Here is a 21,748-nt window from a genome sequence, read left to right as displayed (position 1 = left end):
CTGCGAGACCCCGGCGAGGGAAGGGGAGCCCCAAAATGTCCCGTGGTGGTTGCTCATTGTCCCTCCAGACCCTCCTGTCACCCTGGGCCGGGGCACAGGTGTGAAACACAGATTTCTGCAGATCCCAGGCTGCAGGAAAAGGGACAGTGGGGTCACCAGGGTGGGAGCTGGTGGGGTGCAGCCCCAAAGACCCCTCAGCTGGACAAACATCCCGGTGACGTGGGTGTCACAGGGATGAAGATCTTGGTCCTGGGGGTGGCCCCAGCTCCCCCTGCCCAAGCCATGGCCGGGCCACTGCTGCCCTCCGCTGGCTACTGCCCACCCTGCACCCATGGGTGCTCCGGGCCTCATCCCATCGCTTGTTCAGTGGGAGCAGAACCCGACCCATCCTGGCTCCAACCTTTTGGGCAGTTGCAGAGAACAAGAAGGTCTCTCCTCAGCTCCTGTTCTCCGGGCTGAAGTCTCCGTGCACCGAGAGCTGGAGAGGATTTGAGAATCTCACCTACAGGTGCCGGGATTTACACCTGTGTGAATCCAGGAGAGGTTGCTCCACCCTTGGGTGACAGTGCCGGGTCCCTCCACACAGGATGGGTCCTTCCCTTTTTCCAAGGAACAAGCGCCAGGAGCAGAGGAAACGGCCTCAAGTTGCACCAGGGGAGGTTGAGGTTGGAGCTGGGGAACAATTTCTTCCCCAAAGGGCTGTGGGGCATTGAACAGGCTGCCCAGGGCAGTGCTGGAGTCACCATCCCTGGAGGGTTGGACAGACGGACATGAGGTTCTCAGGACATGGGGCAGTGCCAGGGGTGGGGAACGGTTGGACTCGATGATCTTGAGGGGCTTTTCCACCCAAAATGATTCTGTGACTCTATGCAGAACGGGTCCCTCCACCAGCACCACCGGCTGTGCAGATGCCCCCAGTACAGGACCCCATGCTCGGAGATTGCGACAGCAAATGCATCATCCCCACCAATCTGAGCCTGGCCAGATACCACCAGCACCAAACAGGCTCTCACCACAGCCAGCGACCACTAGAATCCCACGAAAAAAATCACAAGCTCCAGCATCCCGTTCTCTCCACCCTTTGGGAAATCGATGGGTGAGTTCCAACTCCTCCTCCAGATGGACAGAGCTTGGCTGAAACGTGGCTGATCCACCCGGATGAGACCAGCGAGCGCCTGCGCTGTCTCTTCAGGCTGCGGACACGGCAAGAGAAATCGGAGGAAAATAAACCAAAGAGCTGCCTCGGGTGGCTGGATCGTCACCAGGTTAATTAACACACAGTTACAGCACGTTCTGAGAGAGACGGTGAGAAGGATAAAAGAGACCGGGACTGTGTCATTCTAACAGCAAAAATAACAGCTTAAAGTCCCAAAGTGCGAAGGGATTTGTGACAGAAAAAAACCATCACCACCTGTGGATTTCAATGCTGAGGGTGCTGATAAAGGTGCGAATACAGAGAGCGACAGGGCTGGGGCCCCAAAAAGCAAAATATTCTGTACAACTCAGCCCTGTCCTTCCCACAAAGAGCGATGCTCCCGCAGACCGACACCAAGGAAAGGAGAGAGCCAGAACTGAACCGCTTGAGAAGGAAAAATCACGCCGGACGCCGGTTTGGTGAGAAAGACGCTGTATTTCTGCTCTCACTGTGGTGTCACGTACAGGTTATAGTGTCGTTTAGTACAAGGAGACACTGGGATACACACAAGTGAGCCCCGCTGTGAATTCCACCACCCCACCGCAGGACCGGGTCTGACACTGAGCTTGCAAATGAAGCAGAAACAATGTAAAAATAGATATTTACACACACCATCTTTTAAAAAGCTGAGATGCTAGTATAAATTCCAGTGCTAAAACACGTCAGGGAGAAAACAGGTTCGATTCAGTGAGCTGTTTGTAGGCGAATTTACAGTCACAAAAATCAACTTTAAAACACTCCGGGGTGAGCTGATGGGACACGTGCCCAAGAAAGGAGCCGCTACGAGATGCCAGTGGCATCATTTAATGACAAAGAGGGATAATGTTTTGCTGTGAGGTGTAGCAGAGCTCCATCAGCCTGACAAGGACACCCCAATATCGGCACCGGGGCTTGTACCGGCCCCGCAAACGCGTGGGCAGCGTTGTGTGGGGGGAAACATAAGCGAAGAGATGGCTTCTTGAAACGACCAACGCTAAAACCACTTGCAAACTTCACAGAGAAGAGAGATGAGCTATTTCGTCCCTGGCCGGGCAGGTTGGCAGCCCCACGTCAGCAGGAAGGGGGATTTTAGTATTTAAAAGCTGAGTGTTAATCTCCTAATTAAGAGTATTTTTGCATTTGCAGCCTTAGTCTGGGTTTAGTGACTCCAGCAGGTCCCCTGGCAAAAGTTGGCTCTGACCTCGGGTTATACACTGACCTAAAGATGTTCCTTGGTCTAGTTAAGTCACTCGAGGATCTTCCTACCCAAGAAACGGGGGGATGCGATGGAGGGGTGGTGTCAAACACTCCCCAAGTCTCTCCCCATGGTGTCAAACACTCCCCAAGTCTCTCCCCAGCTTGAATGAACTGCCGTGTGCTTGCAGAACTCACTTTCCACTGCAAAACACGGAGCAGCACAGGTGTGGATGGAACCTCTGAGCGCAGGGAGGGATTTGGTCACCGCTAAGCCAGAGCGCGATGCTGGGATATGTAAGAGAAGGGACAGGCTGGGTTTTGTGTGGCACAAGAACAAGCTGGGCTGGCAACAGCACATAGAACCTTCTGCTCACACCTCACACGGCCACAAACCCCTGAGCAGGACCTGTCACCCAACTACAAAACAATTCCTCCAAAAAGGAGTTTGCGGAGGCTCCAGCAGCGCCCAGGGACGCGCAGAACTGGGAGACTCCTTCAGACTGAGCAAAAAGGAAACACAGCCCTGCCTACCAAAAGATTTGCAGTTTTAGATGAATCATATTCACATTTCCGCAGAGGCTCGGGTAGGTGAGGCTTTGCCCGGCACATCTTTGACTCAAACACCTGACTACACGCTGGAGTGTTAAATATGGTATGAAGTTCCTTTTTAAAGATGTTCCTGGGCAGCAGGCAGAAGCAACGTTGCCCACCTCTGACAGAGCCCCGACGTGACGAGGGTTTCTCTGTTGTTGGTCTGGCCATCGGGGCTCATCCAGAGGAGAGAAAGATGACTTTGTGTACAACGGGTCAAAAAACCCCTGGATGACGCGGGGCACTGGCTGGCAGGTACACAGGGACCTCCTGCCGCAAATAAAAGCTCATTTCCCTCTTCAAGGAGCAACACAAAGAACCCACTTTCACGCAGAGGGTTCTTTGCTGCACATATCTGTGGCTCCCACCGGCTTTGCTCCCCAGGATGAGATGTTTTGGGTGCTGCATGAACCTATGGGACCTCCCTCCACCTAAAAGCCCCCCCTGGATTTTGTCGCAACGCTAAGCGTGTGCCGTGTGCGAGCAGACGGCGTCTGGCGCCTCACAGGGACTCCCCGGGACGTTACAGAAAGACGAGACTGACACTGTGAGCCACATTTTAAAGAGGTGAGTAAAAGCAATTAGGAAAAGCCCCCTACTGCAGACAGACAAACCAAGCGGCCCTGCGTGGGTTCCTTCGCCGCCTCTCGTACGCCTCTCGCGTGCATCGTGCCCTCGGGGGGCAACTCGAACCTCCAGCACCTTCTGCGAGGATTGAAGTCCAAGTGTTAGAAGTCACCGAGGATACTGACGTCCGCGAACTCGTTCCGGTACCGGTACGCGTACAAACTGAGCAGGAAGGCCCATTTCAGGGACATGAAACTCCAGACGCACGACAGGTAGTAGCTCCTGGGATCAGTCAGGGCTAGGGGAGAAAAGGATACAGATACATTTTAAAATCCCATTTATCCCACTAGAAAGAACCCAACTCGGCCCCGCATTCCTGGGAGTTTTTCAACCTGCATGTAAAGATCTTGTGTCTTAATCCCAGCGCTCTCGACTCCGACTGTAAAATTTCCTCATCTCTGCCACAGGAGAATGTTCTGGTCACTCACAAAGTCACTGTTATCTCTCGGGATATGAAGATCACCCACTTGGCCACCCCAAAACCTCCTTTCTTGGGGCCCAAAGGATGGAGTTGGTGTAAATTCCTGCATGGCAGAAACGTGCAACTCAAGAAACCAACCTCAACCCCCAGGCCTTAATTTCTCCCCCACCACAGCAAGGGGAGACAAATCTACACATCTGGGAGGAAAACAGAGGAAATAAAACACATCTTCCTCCTAAAAATGCTTTTATCGATCATCGCGGCTGATATTTAATAAGTAACACTGGTGCACTTCAACCTGGTTACTGGAACAGAACACAGAAGCAAGCTTGCAACTTGATAAAAAGTTTTAGCATACTCATACAAGTTCCTAGAGGAAAACAACACTGGAAAAAGTTGTTTCTCCCAGTTGCCTCTTCCCGGATACTTACACTGGTGTTTGGTGATGGCCAGAACGAGGAATGCGCAGAATCCCACCACGGAGAGGGCTGAGAAGAGGATCCCGATGAAGAGGAAGAACCTCAGCCCTTTTAACCAGGTCCTCCAGTAATCCTGCACATACATCACATGCGTGATTAGGGCCCAGAGCGCCAGAACACCTGCTCGATCAGACAGCAAGGGCAATCAGTACTGGGCACCGCAACACCCAAACCTGGCTAATTAATGTAAATCTCATCAAAAACCCCCACCCAAAGTGCCAAATAATGCCAATGTTTGTGGCCGTGTCCTCCGCAAAGAGGGGAAATACAGAGTAAACTGCTCTCTGTGTAGGCACCGCTCTCCCGACCACCCCATACCCCAGGTTTTAGGCTCTAAGACACAAATCCTGATCCCAGACGAGCACAGAAAGGCCTTGAGGTTCTTAGGGATGTGGTTTAGCGCTGGAGTTACATTACGGGTGGACTCAACGATCTTACAGGGCCCTTCCAACCAAAATGAGTCAATGACTTCGCTCATCAAATGATTCCCTGGAATAACTTGTTGGTTTTCCTGTTTCATGCAGACCCATTTGACGTACGCTCAGTGCACTTTTATTTAATTCTCCGTACCACCTTACACGCCACAAGCCAAGAATTCCTGCACCTCTCCCCCACAGCCGGGCGGCCCCTTTACATACAGAAACAACGACGAAGAGCACGGCTCATTTTAGACACCCAAATCAAGACATCCAGGACCTGTTACGCGCTCACATCACACCCACTACCTCCAACATAGCCCTAATTAACCTCATAAAGAGTCAATTTATACAAAACTCCGAATGCTTCAAGAATTTCACATAACGAGGCGCAGAATTTCACCTCCCAGATGATTTGTATGTACAATTCCCACTTATGACAAAGCACTAAGGGTTTAAGGTGGCCTACATCCAACGCTGTGCTTTTGGGCCTAGGCCAGAAATGTCTGGATTACACAACCAGACAAATATCTGAGCATGTACAGTTTATACATACATACTGTTTTTTAAGAAGAGTCAGATTTACTACGGCTTTAGTAGGAAGAGCAAAAGGCATTTGCCTAAGCTTAGGTGACTAGTCCGTAACCAAATCCCAACTCTCTCATCAAAAAGGAGGAATAAAAGGGATGAAACCATCCAAGTAACAATAAATAGCACCTGATATAGGGAAAAACAACATGTTCTTCCCTAAACTTGTCCTAAAACCTGCCACCTTTTCACCACACTTCAGAAAACCTCCAAGAGGTGCTCAATGTACAAACTGTTTGTGTTTCGAAGCCCCAGGTTTTTATAACCCACCTGTCATTCCCCATTTACAACCCCTCACCACCTCCAATTAGAGCAAGCTGCTCCTCTGCTTAAGTCGCAGGGCTGAAGACTATGACCAAATCTCCTTAAGCGCTACTAAATCTCCCTGCAGCGCTCCAGGCTGGGCACAGAGTGGCTGGAGAGCAGTCAGGCAGAAAGGGACCTGGGGGACTAATGGACAGGAAGCTCAACATGAGCCACCAGTGTGCCCAGGTGGCCAAGAAGGCCAATGGTGTCCTGTCCTGTATCCAAACCAGCGTGGTCAGCAGGACAGGGGCAGTGATGCTTCCCCTGTGCTCTGCACACCTGGAGTATTGTGGTCGGTTCTGGGCCCCTCAGCTCAGGAAAGAGATTGAAGTGCTGGAGCGGGTCCAGAGAAGAGCAACAAGACTGGGGAAGGGATTGAACACAAGCCCTATGGAGAGAGGCTGAGGGAGCTGGGCTTGTTTAGTCTGGAGAAGAGGAGGCTCAGAGCTGAGCTCAGCACTCTCTAGAACTACCTGAAGGGCAGTTCCAGCCAGGTGGGGATTGGGCTCTTCTCCCAGGCATCAGCAATAGGACAAGGGGCCATGGGCTTCAACTCTGCCAGGGGAAATTGAGGCTGGAGATTAGAAAGCAATTCTGTGCAGAGAGTGGTCAGGCATTGGAATGGCTGCCCAGGGAGGTGCTGGACTCACCGTCCTGGAGGTTTTTAAACTCAGATTGGACATGGCGCTTAGTGCCATGATCTAGTCAATGTACTGGAGTTGGACCAAGGGTTAGACTTGATGGTCTCTGAGGTCTTTTCCAACCCAGTCCATTCTGTGATTCTGTAAGCCACTCTCTCAATCTATAGTTAGAGCCATTTCCAGGCTTAAAACATTTGACTCATTTTGGCAAAGACCGCGGCGGCGCTTCTGAAATTGGAACCTCCAGTGGCGCAACGAACCGGTTTGTGTTTCTCCTTTGCTGCTGCCACCTCTCTAGATTTTATTTTAAAGGCAGCAGGGGAAAAAAATAAATAAATATAATAATAATAATTATGCCACCGCTAAAATGCCAGGCTGCTTTATATGGTACCCTGCAATAACACAGACCTCCCTCTGCGGCTTCTTCTCGACATCAAAGGAAGCAAAACTCAGCCTTGCCCACTACAAGATAAATATTTTAATACTAAGGACAGTCAAGTCTTGCCAGAGCTCATTTGATACTGGATACGGTTATTATAAGCAAAGCTTCCCAAGGCTTAACAGAGCACAGAGGAAAACAACTGCGTCAAAATGAGAGATGAGCAGAGCTGCACAAACCCACTGGATTTGGATTTTTGGCTCCCAAGGACCTCTCAGCTCATTTCTCACACAGACAACAGCTGGGGCACCTCAAATTGAGCTGAGGACACACGGAATCCATTCCAGAAGAATCCTGACAATGCTTTTGGCATTTTGGTGTCTTGGGATGGGCCAAAGGAAGTTAAAATACCCTCTGGAGCGGCCCACAAAAGAGATGGGTGGGAAAAAGACAAACCTTCAAAAGAAGAACCAAATAAAAGCAAAGACAAAAGCTAAAAAACTAAAAAGCTGGGGGGGAAAGTGCTGATATCCAGGACAAACGGAGCTCACGGACTTCTTATTGAACAGGAAAAGCAGAATCAGCCCGTTACTTCATCTGGCCGCACTCGCTGTATTTAAGCAAAATCTAATTGCGTTTTCTGGCTCCAGAAATTTTAATGTTCAAAAATCCTGCCGCAGGATTTGGTAGAAAAGCCCAGCGCTCAGCTCCTTAAACAACCACTTCCTCCGCTGGGTATTACCTTTAAGCTCGTGCTCTAGCAAGCTCGACCTCAAAAAAAAACGGGGAACTTGCGTTCTGCAGTCAGCAAAGCAGCTGCTTCCCTGGCCTGGGTGCTTTCAGATGACTTGGCACATTTTATTGGAACTGCTGAGTCAAGTCGCTGGTGTTTCCCACCAAAAGTGCTGTGACAGGTCCACATGAGCTGTCACTTGATCGTCCCCTCGCTGCCAGGCCTGACCCTCCTCCTTCCCCTGCCCCAAAAGCCTGATCCAGCACTCAAAATGTAGCTATTTGGGAAACGTGTGTTCGGTTAATTCTTCACTCGCTGCCTCACACATGACTAAGCAAAAAAACCACAACCTTGTGACAACTTCACCATGGAGTTCACTCGCATGGTTGTTAAACATGGGGTGTCCTTTCATGGGCAGCTCAGCCAATGTCAAGTTCGTTACCGTGAAACTGGGGGAAAAGGAGTTTCCTCCAGCTCGTTTGTCTCCTCTCCCTCGCACCCCTACAGCTCTTGGGTCCTTCGGTGAGGCTCTCAGTTGATTCTTCTTCTTTTTATTTTTCTAAAATAGTATAAAAGCATCCCAACAAGTTAAAGCAGCTCGCAACACCGAAAAACATCAACGCCGGCACAAAAAGCATCAGCATGAGGTGTTCATGGACAAGTAGGAGAAATGAGAGGAGGACTTGCTTCTGAATTGCTTAATTTGCTCGTCCTGAGCTTGTGAGATCACACCTGAAACCCACCAGTGCTGCTCAGAACAAGGGAAAAGCCCCACACTATTTCTAATTAACTCCAGAGGAAAAGTGCCCACGAGCGCTGGAATGGAACACTTGATTCACGTTTAATTTAAGTGAAATTGGGCTCAGGAAAAGAAAAATCACCTCTTGTTCACCAATGTATATAAGCTAAGGGGAGAGAAGAACAAATTAGTCGTAGATTTCCAGAGAAGACTTTCATTATCACAGAGAAATGAAAACCGCACGAGTGTTTTTATTTAATGCAAAATCTCGCACTTTGTAGACCCCAAGAGCCAAAGGTTTAACACAAACCCACATGGGTAACACAGCAACAACTTGTTCAGCTCAACAACTGAAACGGGCTTGACTGGAATAGGAAATAAAAGCTCTGCCTTATTTAAAGTCTGGAATTATTAACTGGGGGATTGTTGGTGGGTTTAGGGGGGGTTCTTGGTTACTTTCCCCTCAAATTATTCCCCCAAATCCCCTCCTTCTCCACAACTACTGTTGTATTCTCCAGTAGAATGGAAGCAAAACCTGAACCTGCAGATGTAGCTCTAGAGCAGCAACGGTGCTTTGGTAGCTCCGGTTACACCTGCTTAAAATAACATCCAAAAAATCGGAGAAACGTTTGTCGTGGAGCATTTACTCCACACATCATGGCTGGAATTACCCTAAAATAAGAGCCGCTCAGTAAGACACAATCAAGGGATCTCCAGTGCAGAGCAAAGGGAAAGTTACTTGTAAATCAAAAACTAATTATCCCAAGGACACAAAGCTCCAGGAAAAGGAAACTGGCCCGAACAACAACCATGAGTGCATCTGAAACACAGGGACAGACATGGGTTTTTAAACAGAAGGGGTTTTTAAACACCAGTTAACAGGTATTTTGTAAAGACATAACATAAAAAAACCTTACAGCACACTTGGAACAAGTTGAAATAAATTCTAAAAGGCGAGTTCAAAAGCCATCTCGCCCTCAGTAACCTGGCACAGAAAACCACTAATATCTAAATATTTTGATAAGCTCTTCGGAAAGTTTGGCAGAACGTGAGCTCGGGGGAAACAAAACTTTCCTCTTCTCCGAACATAAAAACCACCAAGTGTGACAAACAAAAGGTTTTCTCAGCCCCCCGATCAGCACGGAGCGATTCTCCGCTCCCAAACAAGTGGCGTTGTTGACGGGGAACAACAGCCCAGCTGTGGGAGCGGCCGAACGCGCCAGGACAGCGTGTACGACGCACACGGCTGTTGCAGATTCTAGGAAAAGACAACAAATGTGCAACGGAGGCCAAAACATAGAAAAAACACTCAAGCAAACACATACTTGAAGCTATTCTGCAATAACACCCTCTGAAGTTCAAAATGTGCATTGATGGCGGAAGATGAAGGCAAACAAAATGACAATAAAAATTAAGATTAAAAATAACTTGTATAGCCCTGGAAAATATAAAGTCTGGCGCGATCAGTTGTAACTTTTTCAGAGCGCTTACAAAGCCTTCGGTCACTTTCCGGCTGTTTACACACTATTACGTGTTAGAAATACAGACTCTAAAAGGAACCTGAGCTTTGCTAATTCAATTTTTTTGCTACTTCTACATTATTAAGACTTTGTCTTGTGGGGTTGACTCCCTGAAAGGGTAAAATGTTTTCTTCCGGGAGCTAAAGCCAAACCAGCTGGATTTGGAAGAGGTTAAAAATGGGTTTTCTTCACCAGCTCCTCTGCCAAAATAGCTGGGGATCAACACTATATTTTAGGAAAACAGCTCTCCGAGGAGAAGGAGCCTTTGGAGCATTCTAGTGAAAACTGGTTTGCGCTTGGCAATATTTCCCTCTGAACACGTGCGAGCGAGGGCTTTGCTATTCCAGGACGTTTGGGTTTGGAGGAAAGCAGCTCGGGAGAAGAAATAAAGCACAGAGAAACCTGGCGCTGCAGCTTGTTGTTGTGCAGCCGTTCACTGTGCGCAGCCGCTTTTGGAGGCAGGAAACAAGATTGAGAGATTTCGGGCGCTCTGCGCCTCTACCAGCCACGGTAAAGATGAAAACAACCTATTTTCCAGCACATCAGCAGCACTTGCGGGGGACTCATTCTCTCCTCGCAACTTAACTGAGTTCTGATGAAGCATGAACCACGCGTGGGCTTTTCTGCATTTTTTAACGTGCTTTTCTTCTCTTTTCTCCATTCCTTAAGAGGATGAGCTCAAGCGGTCACAAACCAACCCTTAGTCGAACAATACACCGTGGTTTATACGCAAATCCAAACATTTAAAACTGCTTTACATAACCGCCACGCTTTTCAGCCACGTGAGCCCAGCCCTGGAGAGGGAATAAGCCATAAATATATTAACTATCTGCAAGGTAGATTAATTATCAGAGTCTTCAGAGCGTCCCTGCTTTTATATACAACAGCTACTGTGTTCAGCATAAACAAGCTTTTACTGCTTTCACTGATCACATATTTCTGAAGGTTCAAGCATCTGAAAAGCGCGTTTTGTGTTTCATCTCCTCTGCAGCTGCTTTAATACTGCTCCGCTTTATATTTGCGAAGCACAAGCTCCATATTTTACCAGAAATATCTGCGCAGCTTGGAAACAGCCAATAAAGTCTGTTTAGAGCAGAACTCTTCCCCCCAATTTTCTATTACATTTAAAGAGAAGATACACACACAAGAACATTAAAAGCCACTCAGGAAAGGGCTGGATACATCCTGGCATAATTTAATTGCTTTCTTCTCTTTTAAACTGCCTCTGGCAGAATGAAAACATCAGTTGCTCAGAGATTCATGACCTACTTAAAATAAAAAATATTAATTTAAGGCAGCGAGGGGAGAAGGTCAAACATACAAACAAGCAGTAAATTATAAAAGTCACTGTGACTGGATCAAAATGAAACGGCAAAGCACTGAGACAGTCGGTATTAAGTCTGGAATGATTTCAGGGTCCTGTGATCAGTCAATGAAGAAGTTGCTGTCCCTCAGGTTATCGGGGTGCTCAACTGGGTGTTTCTGCTTGAAACAAGGGTATGATACACAAGGTCTGTGTCTGATCTAGGAAGATCCCCAAATTCCCAAGTATGCACCCCCCGAGGCACGTTTAAGATGCGGGGGATGAGCGAGTTGACTTTACTCAGCATTGTGTGGCGAGTTTATTATTACAAAAGCCAACCGGAAAGACTGGAAAGGTCGTTTGCTCAGCACCTTAAATTACACGGTTCTGGTTTTATAACTAGAGGTAACTCAGGGCTCTAGTTACAGACTCATCAGTATGTGGCAATTTTCCCTCCACAGGACTTTAATGCTCAAATTTGGAGTACAGAAATACCTAAGGCTTTACTTTAGATGTATCAGAGTGAGGGAGAGTTCATACAAGTTGCAGCGGAGGGCGGGTTTCAATGCAAAACGTAGCAGGAAATCTTCTCTAGAAGATAAGCAAAAGATAAAGAAACTGATTACAAAGAGACTTCTAATGAGACAGGAATCAGTGGGACTTTCTTAAAGAGAGGAAATATATGGATAAACACATTAAAACACACGTCCCAGACAAACCAAAGGCCCATCAACACCAACACGCAAGAGAAAAGCAACAACAAACACACAGGGGATGCAAAAACCAGAGTTAAAAACAGATAAACACGTGCAAACATCCTCTGCCAGTAAAAATAAGTATGAATTAGCACACGACAATAAAAAAACGGATGATTTAATGCCAGAAACAAACCCAGTGAACGCCCTGAACACCTGAGACTGAAGTATCCGCAGTGTCTGAGCATTAAACAAACCTCCTACGCACTGTGATTTTTCCCTTAGAACAATCTTTCTTTGGCGAATAAGCGGCCTTAGCTTCGATACACAGAAAAAAAATGTAGATTTCTTTCTTATTTTGGCTACTCCTCCATGACTAAACAAGCACCCACTTATTTCTACCCACGCAAGCTGTGAAAAAGTGGAAGGGCAGGAAAAAGCAGCCAAGAATTTAACACAACAGGAAGCCCCTATATCAGCTTTGTCTGACCCCAAAACACACATTTCTTCATCTGTTCTTCAGCCTTTATGATCCTACTGTGACTCCACCTATAGCCATTTCAGACCTTTCAAAGCAAAAATCGCACAAATTCATAGAGTCCAACCTAATGAATGACCATTTTTTTTGGTTTCTTGCTTACCTTTCTCCTTATTATCTTAATTAGACTGAATTAACCAGCGCACAAACCTCGTTCTCCCTGCAGACAACACTCTAAACTTCAGCTCGGAAAGTATTGGGTGGTTCGTCCCTCTGCTTTCTCACCTGCCCCCTTCTAGAGCACAGACCTCCGAAATTCCTCTGTGAACACAAAGGCAGCACATGCGTGTGGCATAAAACAACTATTTGTTATTTTCATGTGCATTTCTGGGGCACAAAAGTCCCACTTTCCTCCTGCCACCAAGTAAAGCGAGGTGTCAAATTCCAGCTGGAATTAAAGCTCTTTGGAGGGAGAGGAAGCAGAGAGAAAACCACAACTCTGCACCTGATGGTGCAGTAAATACCTCGACATACATGGGAGCGCTGGTGCTGCTCATATACCAAAAATAAGCCAGATTATTGACAAAGTTTAACTTCACTTTCTGCCCTTCCTCCAGGCATTCAGCCAGAGAAACACGTGAGTTGCTGACAAACCGAGAGAGGATGATGTTCTGCTCCAACCCACTAATTAACCAAGACTCAAAAACAATGGGGGCATCTGAATCTCATTGATTTCAGGGGATTTTAAGGCGCAGTTTACAGCTTCTGGCCTGTACAAGCAGCCCAAATCCCTGTTTCACACCGCCTGGCACAGACGCTTTCAGTGCGTATAAACAGGAGGCTGGTATTTATCTTTCCTGGAAATACAAAGCACATGTAAATATAGGTTGCCAGACCAAACTTTTACCAGGAAACGCTTTTAACTGTAAGTTTAAAATAAAATCCTTCTCATTACCAACACCGGCCACACACAATTTAAGCCTCAAATTTCCAGAGGTTTTCCCTCCATAACACTGCGAGTTACACACAACTACGAACTAAAGCGACCCCACCACAAACAACAAGTTTGCTACATGTTGCAAAAACCTTCTTGGGATCAAGGTGAAGACCAGAACAAATCCATCTTCACTAGCACCGAGGTTATAAAACACCCAAATACTTTCCTGTTTCCTAAGGGATGAGTAGAGATACAGTTAACGTGTCCCACGCAGGGTGGGGGGTACCTGAACTTAAATTACTGTCCTTAATTGCTCGTCACTTAATAATAATAACCCTCGAAGCCCGCCCCGCCCTCCCCAGCCCGTTTTCCCCACAGAAAGGCGCTAATAGGGGTGCCCCCCCCCCACTTCACACCCTCCTCAGCACCTCAGGCGGGCGTTACCTCAGGCGGGAGTTACCTCAGGCGGGAGTTACCTCAGGTGGCGGCTCCCCGACCTCCCCCCCCGCTTCCCGCCGCCCTTCCCGCCGCCCCCGCGTACCCGAGAGCCCCCCGGCCGCCGCCGTGGCGGGCTGGCGGAAGGCCGGCGCCAGGCTCCAGGTGAAGAAGACCGAGAAGCCCATGAGGGCGCCGGTGGCCGCGTAGGCCAGACGGACGGCGAGCGCCCGGCTCACCGCCATCAGAGCGCTGAGCCGCCCGGCCCCGCCCAGCGCGCCGCACAGGCCCCGCCCCGCCACCCCGCGCCCCCTGGCGGACGGGGGGACCCAGGGGAGGCGTGGGGAGGGCGGGGCGGGGGGATACGGAGGGTATGGGGGGTGTGGGGACACGAGGGGACATGGGGGATGTAGGGACACGGGGGGACACGGGGAGTGTGGGGACACGGGGAATATATGGGGACAGAGGGACACGGGGAGTGTGGGGGCACGGGGAATGTATGGGGACAGGGGACACGGGGAGTGTGGGGACACGGGGAATGTATGGGGACAGGGGACACGGGGAGTGTGGGGACACGGGGAATGTATGGGGACAGGGGGACGCGGGACCCGGGGACACAGGGGGACACGGGATGGGGGGACACGGGACCCGGGGACACAGAAGGACACGGGACAGGTGGACACAGGGAGTGTGGAGTCACGGGGGGACACGGGACACAGGGACACGGGCACAGGGGGGTGTGGGGACACAGGGGACACAGGGGGACATGTGGGGTGTGGGGACGCAGGGTTGAGGGGACAGGGTGGATATAGGAGGGAGTGGGGACACGGGGTGGACATGGGGGGTGCGGGGACACGACGGGACATGGGGTGGATATGGGGGCATGGGGACGCAGAGTTGGGGACACGGGGACATGGAGGCATGGAGACGTTGAGGTGTGGGGACATCAGGGGACACAAAAGACACATGGAGGGCACGGGGACCTGGGGGATTGGGGACACGAAGGTGGGGACACAGGGGAACATGGAGGCACTGGGAGGGACATGGACAGGGGGGGAATGGGGGACACAGGAGGCACGAGGACATGGGGACACTGGGAGATGGGTTTGGGGACATTCTCATGCAGCTTTCACTTCCTCTCTTGGGGAGTTTCCTTCTTCCCCCAGCACCGTCCTGCTCAGTTGTGGGATTGTGGTTTTGAGGACACCTAATAAAAGTTCTTAGATAGTTTTGGGGGTTTTCTGTTCTCTTTTTTTTCCATTTTTGGAGGAGTTCGGTTTGTTTTTTTAACCATTTTTTCATTTTCTGCCGGCCAGGTTTGGCCACACTCACACCCAGGGGGGCAGAAACTTGCAGCGGGGATGGAGACGAGAATGGGCGTTTTCCACTCATTTCGAATCAATTATTAATTGCGCTTATGCAAGCGACGCATCGTCTGCCGCTCAAGGACGGACGCTCTGCCCAGGGCCTGGGAACCCATTACTTGCTCTAGTCCGGCTCGTAATGTTCTTTCCTTAATTTTCCGGGTTCAGGCTCTACCGAGATGATCTTTCCAGGCCTGGGGAAGTGCAGCTTGGCCGCTGCGACCGGCCGTGGGGGAGTCCCTGCTCTAGGTGGCAGCAGCTGCTTTCCCTTCCAGAAACTCAGAGAACAGAACCAGAGAATCGTTTTCATTGGAAAAGCCCCTCAAGATCATGGAGTCCAACCATAACCCAAACCTGGGACTACCCCATGTCCTGAGAACCTCATGTCCGTCTGTCCAACCCTCCAGGGATGGTGACTCCAGCACTGCCCTGGGCAGCCTGTTCAATGCCCCACAGCCCTTTGGGGAAGAGATTATCCCAAATTTCCAACCTCAACCTCCTTCTCCAGCACCTTCCCCAGCTCCATTCCCTTCTCTCAACTCACTCCAGCACCTCAAGGTCGTTCTTGGCATGAGGGGCCCAAAACTGACCCCAGAAATCGAGGTGAACCCCTCTGTGAACCTCTCTGTATTCAACCCACCCCATCCTACCCCATCCCACCCCACTCCATACCTAATTCCACCCCACCCCATCCCCACCGTCCCACCCCATCCCCACCATTCCACCCCATCCCACCCCACCCCATCCCACCCCACCCCGTCCCCACCACCCCGCCCCTTCCCATCCCACCCCACCCCAATTCCATACCCAATTCCATACCCAATATCATCCCACCCCATCCCTGCCCTGAACCACCATGAAGAACCTCATCCCATCTTCTCCGTAACCTCCTTGTAGGTGCTCAAGGTTGCTGTTACACATCCCTAAGACTTTTATTTAGATTGAACAAGACTAGATGAGCTTTGAGGGTCCCTTCCCACCCAAACTACTCTGTGATCCTATCTGGAAGGTCCTCATTTTTTGGAGGATGCCATGATGCGGGCAGTTATTTCATGTCTATGATGGTTGACGTTCACCAGGCTTGAAAGAGGTGGCTGAGGACACAGCTCCACCAGTTCAAGAGCAGGTCAAGGGCTCTGAGAGCAGAGAACATGTTTATGCAGTGTGACCTTATCACATTCTTGGCTGAAGAACCGGAAAATTCACGGGGGATGTCACCGCAGGGCTCGGAGGAACCACGGGACGTTATCCCGCACACACCTCGCGCCCGAGGTGCTGAACACGGTCACGGTCACTGGTGAAAACACGGGCGATCCTGCGGCTCATTTGAGTTCAGCAGCAAAAGGTCTCATCCTGACGCACCCCAGGGCTGAGCACCGTCCTTCAAATACTCAAATACCAGGTGCCCTTGGATGGACGGCTGCAAAGACCTTTTTGGCTGGGGAGGGACATGAAGTTAGTGACATAAAAGCCTTTAGACCTGCAGAACCCTGACACCCCTCGCAGCGATCGCGGTAATTCAGGCGCTGTGTGCACACACCTGAAAGCACAATAAGCGGCGTCAGCAAACGCCTGTCAGCTATTCCGTGTCAAAACACGTAAAATCAGCCCCATCGTCTTTGTCTCTGCCCAAACTTCTCACACCTACTTTCTGCCAATTGCCCAGCAGAAATTTGGAGGTGACTTCTGCAATGTCTCGTCTGTGCTGAGTCTGCCCGCATGGCTGCTGCCAAAGACAAATAGATGTTGTGGAATGATTCTTTACGGGTAGAAAACCTTTCCTAGCTCGTCAGAAACAAGATAGTCTGGTTTTTAGAGACAACCAAGGTTCAAATGGATCATTTAGGGAAGATCAGGCCAGGGTAGAAAGTCATCCAGAAGGGTTTGGGGTGATATAATAAGGGGAGCGGGTTTTGGGGAGTGGGTCTGTCGCATAGACCAACCTCAGAGATGGTCAAGGTGTCTTTTAAAAGGCTGCGGGATGGATCTGGAGATCACGAGTGGGTAGAACGGGGGGTGGGTGATACATTTGGGAGACCTTGAGCTGTTCCCGGAGAAAACAACAGGACATCAATGTGGGTAACTACCGGGAAAGAGTAAATGCTGCTTTGAAAGTGGAATAAAGTGGCCTCCTGGATGTAATGCGCACTGATTTCTAAAGAAATCCACTCTTGTGCTCCTTCACCTCCGCTGATGGGAAGGAAACGACTCTCCTGTGTGAAGAACAGGCCACCAGATGAGACTCGAGAGCTGGGGGACATTGGCCATGGGGTCCCCCAGCACCCAGGCCTGTGTCAGTCTGTCCCACGTCTGTGTCAGTGTGTCCCAAGTCTGTGTCAGTATGTCCCAGGTCCGTGTCAGTCTGTCCCAGGTCTGTGTCAGTATGTCCCAGGTCCATGTCGGTCTGTCCCAGGTCTGTCTCTGTATGTCCTATGTCTGTCAGTCTGTCCCAAGTCTGTGTCTGTGCATCCCATGTCTGTATCTGTGTGTCCCAGGTCTGTGTCTGTATGTCCCATGTCTGTCAGTCTGTCCCATGTCTGTGTCGGTGCGTCCCAGGTCTGTGTCTGTGTGTCCCAGTTCTGTGTCTGTGTGCCCATGTCTGTCTCTGTGTGTCCCAGGTCTGTCAGTCTGTCCCAAGTCTGTGTCTGTGCATCCCATGTCTGTCTCTGTGTGTCCCAGGTCTGTGTCTGTATGTCCCATGTCTGTCAGTCTGTCCCATGTCTGTGTCGGTGCGTCCCAGGTCTGTGTCTGTGTGTCCCAGTTCTGTGTCTGTGTGCCCATGTCTGTCTCTGTGTGTCCCAGGTCTGTCAGTCTGTCCCAAGTCTGTGTCTGTGCATCCCATGTCTGTCTCTGTGTGTCCCAGGTCTGTGTCTGTATGTCCCATGTCTGTCAGTCTGTCCCAGGTCTGTGTCAGTCTGTCCCAGGTCTGTGTCCATGTGTCCCAGCTGGCTTTGGATGAGCTGGGGGAGCTGCCTGCAAAACCCAATGCAGCCAAGAACTTCATTTCATCTTGATTTTCCCAGGTGAAATCTGCCACTTCTAGACCAACCGCATCACTGATTGTTCATTCTGAGCTGGTTTGGCTGCCAAGGGAGGTGAAGCCGCCGTTTTCTGCAGGGCTGATGCTAAACCCTCGCTGGAGCCAGATCTGAGGTGCTTACAGCTCCGCGAGACGCAAATCTGGGCATCAGGTTTCAGGAAGACTTGGGAGAAGCAAACCGGGTATGGAAATACCTGGTGAACAAGACGCATCACGCTCAGAAAGGGTAATTAAAGGTGTAGGAAACGCAACTGCCTGCGAGACTCAGATCTCCCTTCCCCATCTCCTTCCTTACACAGCAGCGTCACTTCCATGCCAGAACAGTCCTGCTCAAGCTACAACCCATGATCCTAAAATGGATTATATGGCTATAGTTACAGCTAAACAGCTAATATAATATTGATAGCTGTTTTCAACAACAAAAATCAAGCATATGATAGCTTGTGTTAATTCTAGAAGTGCTGCCAATTCGGCACCAATTAGGAGATAAAGTGCAGAAGCGGAACCTCTTATGAAATTATAAATCATGCCAAATAAATCCAAGGATTATTTGATGCCAAGTGTCTCAGTAAGACTGTAATACTAATAGTAAACTGTAATAGTAATAGTAATTAATAGTAATAGTAAGCAACAGTAATAGTAATAGTAGTAGTAATAGTAATAGCAATAGTAATAGCAATTAATAGTAATAGTACTTAATAGTAATAATAATAGTAATAGCAGTAGTAATAGCAATAGCAATGGTAATAGTAATAAATAGTAATAGTAATAGTAATAGCAATAGCAATAGCAATAGCAATAGTAATAGTAATAGTAATAGTAATAGTAATAGCAATAGCAATAGCAATAGCAATAGCAATAGCAACAGTAATAAATAGTAATGGTAATGGTAATGGTAATGGTAATAGTAATGGCAATGGTAATGGTAATGGTAATTCTAATTTGGGGTGACGGTTGCAGGAGGGAGCGCAGCTTCCGGCATTTTGCGCCTGTGGTTCCTCTGTAGGATGTTCCTGGGGTCATTAACAACCAGGTCCAAATCTCCAATGTTGCGATTCAGCATTTAATAAGCAAATCTGGGTCTGTGGCGTCGCCCCTGGTTGCTGCAGAATGAATTTCTGTTCATTAGTCAGCACAAAGCTGTGTCTGAGCGGTGAGAACGCGGGTCCTGCCATCGCGTATGTGCTTGGGGACAGAGGAGGGACCTTGGTGACTCTGCATCCCATGCTGGCCAGGGGATGCTCCAAGATGCAAAGAGCGGATGGAAAGCTGCCCAGTGGACAAGGACTTGGGGGTGTTGGTGACAGCGGCTGAAACACACAGATCTGAAAGATTTTAAGGGATGTGCATCATTCCCAGCCCACCCCACTGAAGGTCTGAGCACTGATGGGGTCAAGCAACCATTTGCACCCACACCAGCACCCCCAGTTTCACTGGGAATGACCCGGGAGCAGCAGCCCAAAACTCTCCCTCTGCAAAGTCACCAGCAGGTCCCCGCGGCTGAACACGCTCCGCACGGAAGGCGCATTTCCATGGGGCCGGGCTTTCCTCCTCCGGGAGATTAATTATTATTCAAGCACGGATCAAATAAGCAAGTTAAATACAGAGATAAGGAGCTGGATAACGCAGAGCTGCTCTGTTTGCGTTTTACGGCGAGGCAGGAGCTCGCTGCTCGAAGCAAACCAGACCCGGGCAGCCGGTGCAGCCTGTTGGAAACGTGTCCCTGCGGCCGCCGCCACTGACCCGGCACGGCAGGAAACCTCCGGCATTTCTGCACCTGGAAAAGCCGCAGGGGAGGAGTGTGGGTGCAGGAGCAGGGTGCTGGGTGCTGGGTTCTTCCACACTGGCCCAGACACCTCTGCCATCATAGAATCATGGAGCTGTAGAATCATTTTGGGTAGAAAAGCCCCTCAAGCTCATAGAGTCCAAACATTAACCCACCCCTGGCACTGCCCCATGTCCTGAGAACCTCATGTCTGTCTGTCCAACCCTCCAGGGATGGTGACTCCAGCACTGCCCTGGGCAGCCTGTTCAATGCCCCACAGCCCTTTGGGGAAGAAATTGTTCCCCAAGATCCAACCTCAACCTCCCCTGGTGCAACTTGAGGCCGTTTCCTCTTGTTTTATCACTTGGGAGCACAGACCAACCCCCTCCATGCTCCAAGCTCCTTTCAGGCAGTTCAGAGATCAGAAGGTCTCCCCTCAGCTCCTGTTCTCCAGCTGAACCCCCCAGCTCCCTCAGCCGCTCCCATCACACTTGTGCTCCAGCCCCTCACCAGCTCCGTTCCCTTCTCCGAACCGCCTGAGTGACATCCCGCACATCCTGGAGACGCTGGGCTGTGCGCTGCTCCATGACGGGATGGTAACACCTGATTTCCTGAGGGATTCGGACCTCCAGGAACATCCACAGAGGCTGTGGGGTCCATGTGGAGAATCCCCACCCCACGCATCGTTCTGCGTCCCGAGTGAGCGGGGCCGCTCGGCGCTGTTCAGCCAGCACAGCTGAACCAGCAACAACCTCGGAAAGTCTTTTAAACTCTGGCCGGGCTGGGAGCCGTTCCCAGGAATGCAGGGTGGGAGGAAGCAGAGACAGCAGCGGAGGGGCAGGGAGAGTGGTTTGGTGGGGGGGGCACCTGTCATTGCTGGGTCTAAACTGGGCTGGGGTGGGATGGGATGGTGGGGATGGGAAGGGATGGGATGGGATGGGATGGGATAGTGGGGATTGGATGAGGTGGGATGGGATGGGATAGTGGGGATAGTGGGGATGGGATCAGATGGCATGGGGTGGAATGGGGTGGGATGGGATGGGAAGGGATGGGGTGGGAAGGGATGGGGTGGGACGGTGGGGATTGGGTGGGGTGGAATTAGGTATGGAGTGGGGTGGGGTGGGATGGGATGGGGTGGGGTGGGATGAAACTGGGTATGGAGTGGGGTGGGATGGGGTGGGATAGAATTGGGTATGGAGTGGGTTGGGGTGGGATGGGATGGGATGGGATGGGATGGGATGGTGGGGACTGTATGGGATGGGATGGGATGGGATGGGATGGGATGGGATGGGATGGGATGGGGTGGGGTGGGGTGGGGTGGGGTGGGATGGGATGGGGTGGGGTGGGGTGGGATGGGATGGGGTGGGATGGGGTGGGGTGGGATGGGAAGGGATGGGATGGGGTGGAATGGTGGGGATGGGGTGGGACGGTGGGGATGGGGTGGGGTGGAATTAGGTATGGAGTGGGGTGGGATGGGGTAGGATGGGGTGGGGTGGGATGGGATGGGGTGGGATGAAACTGGGTATGGAGTGGGATGGGATGGGGTGGAGTGGGGTGGGATGGAGTTGGGTATGGAGTGGGGTGGGATGGGCTGGGGTGGGGTGGGGACAGCATCAGCCAAGATGCGGGGGAAGAGGAGGAACCGCCCGCAGCCCTTGCTGGGGCCAAGGCAGGTGTCACCTCCTCGCCGTGCTGTGCTGCATCTGCACCCGAAGCCGCTGGGGCGCAGCTGCCCCGGGGAACACGCTGCTCCAAGAGCCTCCTGCCTTCCTCAGGCCTCTTCCTCCTCCTCTTAATTGGCTCTAATTTACATGGCGGGGGGGCATGTCTGTGCAAGGCAGGGCTCCCTCGCCCGTGTCAGCAGAGACGCACGGGCCCGCGGAAGGGGAGCGGATCCTTGATGTGCAAAGCGCGAGGCAG

General features: G+C 50.6%; 1 protein-coding gene across 1 annotated transcript; it reads right to left on the bottom strand.

The window, feature by feature from the left end:
• Positions 1 to 3,355: 3,355 nt before the first annotated feature.
• Positions 3,356 to 13,932, bottom strand: SLC48A1 (solute carrier family 48 member 1). The gene is made up of 3 exons (XM_082073713.1): positions 13,766 to 13,932; positions 4,442 to 4,609; positions 3,356 to 3,827 (listed from the first exon to the last, which is right to left on the bottom strand). Exons 1-3 carry the CDS (start codon positions 13,902 to 13,904, stop codon positions 3,691 to 3,693), a joined length of 444 nt encoding a protein of 147 aa, XP_081929839.1. The 5' UTR covers positions 13,905 to 13,932; the 3' UTR covers positions 3,356 to 3,690.
• Between the last annotated feature and the right edge of the window lie 7,816 nt (positions 13,933 to 21,748).

The sequence above is a fragment of the Streptopelia decaocto genome (assembly GCF_964273445.1).
Source record: "Streptopelia decaocto genome assembly, chromosome: 27".
Taxonomy (NCBI): domain Eukaryota; kingdom Metazoa; phylum Chordata; class Aves; order Columbiformes; family Columbidae; genus Streptopelia; species Streptopelia decaocto.
Note: the sequence above shows the minus strand (reverse complement) of the source record. Positions and strands in the feature narration are given on the sequence as shown.

Coding starts and splice junctions, on each gene's coding strand:
- SLC48A1 (XM_082073713.1), bottom strand. CDS start 13,904: ATGGCGGTGAGCCGGGCGCTCGCCGTCCGTCTGGCCTACGCGGCCACC. Junction 4,610..13,765: donor GGCGGCCGGGGGGCTCTCGG/GTACGCGGGGGC, acceptor CTGATCGAGCAG/GTGTTCTGGCGCTCTGGGCC. Junction 3,828..4,441: donor GGCCATCACCAAACACCAGT/GTAAGTATCCGG, acceptor TTTCTCCCCTAG/CCCTGACTGATCCCAGGAGC.